This window comes from Fukomys damarensis, unplaced genomic scaffold (assembly GCF_012274545.1).
Source record: "Fukomys damarensis isolate Sample0158 unplaced genomic scaffold, DMR_v1.0_HiC HiC_scaffold_32, whole genome shotgun sequence".
In the NCBI taxonomy this organism is placed as follows: Eukaryota; Metazoa; Chordata; class Mammalia; order Rodentia; family Bathyergidae; genus Fukomys; species Fukomys damarensis.
The window spans coordinates 4,043,302-4,047,586 of record NW_022900944.1 but is presented as its reverse complement, the minus strand read 5'-3'; the positions used below and the strand labels follow the sequence as shown (position 1 = coordinate 4,047,586).

Sequence of the window (4,285 nt, the reverse complement as noted above, 5' to 3'; positions counted from 1 at the left end):
ATATATATCACAGAATACACTCAACTAAATCCATAAACAGGTAAAAGGCTAAATCACAAGTACTCAAAGGCTATCTAGTTGGAGATCATTTTCTTTTCAAAGTTAAGCAGCTTTTGACCATTTTACTGTTGACTATCACAGAAAAGTGAGCCAAGGAAATAATACCAAAAATGAGTATTCTATTCAGTTTTTATCAATAATTCTTAATAAAAGAGTTTTGAAGCCAAAAAGAACACAAAATAAAAGTATAAATAAGGATCCAAAAAAAAAAGTATTAAAAAGTAGGAAGATCTTCAAATCAGAAAGGGAACAAGAGATGGAGGGAGGAGGGTTAGGGAGGAAAGGAAAGAGTTTTTTAAAAAATAAAAGTTAAAAAATGGAAATAGAGCTTTTGCAAATGGGGAGGGAAAGAAGAGTTGGCAGGAACAGGGAGGGTCTGGAGGGAAAGGGAACAAAAAAAATTAAGATGTATTAAGTACATGTATAAACTCCCCACAATAAACGTAATTATGTACTGCAAATACATACTAATAAAGAAAAAAATCTCATAATGCAATCTCATAAAATTACATGTGACAAAACCAAGGCTCAAATAATTCCCCAAAATGGGAGCGGTTCAAAATTTTAGACTCTGCTCCCTAGATAAATGCCTTTATTTTTTGCTGATATGGGGAAGGCTAAAAATAAGCTAAACTGAAATAACTATCTTTGCTAATGCCTTTCCCTCATCCTTTATTAAAGAATTAAATTTCCTAAGAACACATCCCACAAACAATTGTAATAAATACAGTACAAGTCAACAGAGAAATCAACAACTCAACCTTGTGGTTTCCAGGACTGAGCATTAAATGAATATTTGTAATAAAATCTGTAAAGTTTGCTTACACTAGAGATTGTCAAAGGCATGTTGAAATCCTTGCCACCTTGCAGCCGGAAACCCCATGGAGCTGGGCCAACCAAAGACACACTGTAGTTGCTCATGGTTCCAATGTCTCTAAGCCAAATGCCAGGATATAAAGGAAACTGAAAGAAAATTAGATAGTCAACAAAAATGTTCACCTGAAACCCTATTCTATATCTAAATGTATTTAATACTTAGCCAACTAAACTATGTTCAGTATTGGGGAGGGTTAAGGGATATAAAGAATAGGTACTAAGTTCTTCATCAATTTTAGTCAAGAAGAGGAGTCTTATCTAATTAATACAAAGTGTTTACACTCATACAAATTTTAATCTAAAAATTACCTATCAGAATCTTTCATCACTTTTACAAGTTGCTACAATCCAATTTTGTGATTTCTGAATACAAACTTCAATTCAACACACTTTACAATATTGTTAAGTATTTCATGGAAGAGGGTGGCAGGACAAAAGTGCTGGGGGTTGAACCCAGGGCCTTGCACATGCTAGGCATGCACTCCACCACCAAGCTATACCTCCAGTGCAAAGACAAGATTTTATTTCAGCTTTAATTCAAAATTATTTTCCCTTTTCCTCTCACACTACATGCAGGTGGCAAGAGACCCTCAAGTTCACTTAAACTGTAAAACAAGAGACTAAAAATCAGTAGTGATTCCCATTGAGGTTTTCTAAATATTTAATTCTTTAAAATGAGAAATGGGTCTACAGCCATACCATCCTGAACGCGCCCAAACTCTAAAATGAGAAATTGGTTTAATGCACAAATCCTTGTCTCCAATCATGAACTACAACTCATATTCCCTTTTATAGAGACAAGGTATTTTCTACACTTGGATACTTGCTCTCCCTTCAGATAGGCTGTAATTTGCAATCCTTTAGATATTTTAGTCAGAACCTTTTTATTGTACACATATGCCTCATTAGGCAAAGTAGAGAATAAGCATTTACCACCCAGCGAACCAGACTATGACCAAAAACTGCAGAGGTATAAGGCTAACACATGAAATTGAATTGGAGGTTTAGAAAGAACTAGTGCCTCAGCGTTTCTTTTGTTTGTTTCTTTCTTTCTTTTCTGCTGTAAATGTGTTCGTGATGAATCTAAAGTAATACTTTCAAAAATAATTTTTTTAAGTCTGACTTGGAATTTTCTATCGATAGTTACAGCGATAGGAGACATTGGGAAGAATGAAGTTCTTTTAACAGAATACTAAGAGACATAATAGCTCCTTTTAAAAAATATTAAAACTACAACAGGAATTTGAAATTGTAATTTTAAGACACCTTAAAACAAAGCTGTTGAAGAAATACTTCCATAGAAAGTCTGAGCACTTAAACCAAATCACTACCTTGTACTATTAACCATCTTAAAATATTTTCTTCATTTTTTGAAGCCATTCAAAATTTCTATCCCCTCACACCAAATTCAGTGGCAGATGCAGATATTCAAACCACTGGGTATACATAAAGCAAACAGATTCCTTCATCTCAAAAAGGGAAAATGAAGTAACACTTTAAAATAAGACTGGCTCTTAGTTCAAGAAAAAGTAATCCATGAATAATATGAACTGTATCCACCTAGAAAATAAATGGATTTTTCCAATGACAAAGTGGGAAACTTAACTCCTAGGCAAAAAAAAAAAAAAAAAAAAAAGTACTGAAGCAGCAGGCAGACCACTAAAAAAGAGCCAAGGCCACACCAGAAGTCAAATTGTTACACATTGAAAACCAAAACTCTGAAAGTTAATATGAAGCTACATATTAGGTTAGTTGCTTCCCCACTACAAAAACAGATTTTCATGTAACTAGTAAAGAAAGTTTTAGTACTAACATACAATACAAATCAGAAGTGTGTAAAATCCAAGTGATAATTTGCAGCCTACTGTGCTTTTTAAATTTTTAACTTGTGGCAAGGAAAGAATGTAAAAAGGCACAAATTCCTCTGATCCCATTTTTCCCTACATGAAAATGTATATATCACACATAGAAGTAATTTTACTTGGGGAGCCCCTTCCAGGTATGTCCCATTATCAAAATTGCTATCAAAACTGCTACCACTGTAAAGGTCACAGCTACTCTACAAAACCGGCATCCTTTCTTTTCTACATTCTCCTTCTGCTAGCTTCACTTGGAATTCAGTCATCTTAAAATATTCTGATCCCTAAGCAATGGCAATATTCTTATTGGCCATTCCTGGGTCTCCTCCATCTGGTTATTGGTGCCCAACCCTTTCCTAAAATACCAAGCAGGCAAGAAATAGCAGTCTATTCTGCTTTCAAACGCATGGAACATGTTGGAATTTCTGTACAATTGGGGATCTTCTGTATGTCTTTGCTCTAGAACTAGAGAAACAAGCCTGGTGTTTCCCACATTTGTTTCCCAGCTTCTCTGGTGGGTAGGAGGACAGAGAACTCGGATGAGCTAAATGCACAGTGATAAAAAGGGCCAGAAACTAAGGAGAAATGTGTAGAGATACTTTTTTTCCCTATGCAGAATTAATGGAGGCAGAGTTGAAAGAAGGAAGTAGCCAGGGTGCATTTTCCAGCAAAGCCTCACTCCTCTCCTAGGGTCCAGAGCAGGGTGGGAAGGCGGGCTCCTCGGGAGGGACCTAGGGTGACACCAGGAACCTGCCTGAGGAATTTGGGGTCACACACACCGAGGATTTGACCTGCCAACCTGCTGGACTGGATGGGGGGGTCATAAAACGGACCTGCGCTGAGGAATTTGGGCCCCGCACGCACCCCGGACCTGCCCTGAGGGACCCGGGGTCACACGCACCCCGGACCTGGTCTGAGGGACCTGAAGTCGCACGCACCCCGGACCTGCCCTGAGGGACCCGGGGTCACACGCACCCCGGACCTGGTCTGAGGGACCTGAAGTCGCACGCACCCCGGACCTGCCCTGAGGGACCCGGGGTCACACGCACCCCGGACCTGGTCTGAGGGACCTGAAGTCGCACGCACCCCGGACCTGCCCTGAGGGACCTGGTCTGAGGGACCTGGGGTCACACGCAACCCCCCACCTGGTCTCAGGGACCTGAGGTCGCACCCGGACCTGGTCTGCCCCGCCGGCCACGCATCTGCTCTCGAGCTCGGCCTCAGCACGCCCTTCCTTTCCCCCTTCCACTGATCGTCAGTCTCCTGACGGCGCCGTCCCTCACAGCCCAAGCCCGCCCTACCCTAAATCTGGGTTCGTGACAGACTTGGGAAGAGAGCTTATTTCTGCGCGCAAGGGAAGTTTTCCTCAAACAGGTTCCACCGCTGGGAGGAGGAGGAGGGAGGTACACGCTTCTCGGAAGACCAGGCGCGTGAGAACCCAAATGAACACGCCTTCCCCAGTCGGCGAGCTGGACGCGGGACCCGACGAC

General features: G+C 40.9%; 1 protein-coding gene across 7 annotated transcripts in view; it reads right to left on the bottom strand.

Moving 5' to 3' along the window:
- The window catches only part of Pdlim5 (PDZ and LIM domain 5), a 235,851-nt gene that overhangs the window by 195,683 nt on the left and 35,883 nt on the right, over window positions 1-4,285 (bottom strand). For all 7 annotated transcript variants that reach the window (XM_033758010.1, XM_019210573.2, XM_019210570.2 and 4 more), the window contains one exon: window positions 886-1,023. In XM_033758010.1, coding sequence (XP_033613901.1) covers window positions 886-981 — 96 coding nt within the window. In that variant the 5' untranslated portion in view covers window positions 982-1,023. Of the gene's footprint in view, window positions 1-885; window positions 1,024-4,285 lie in introns of those variants that run through there.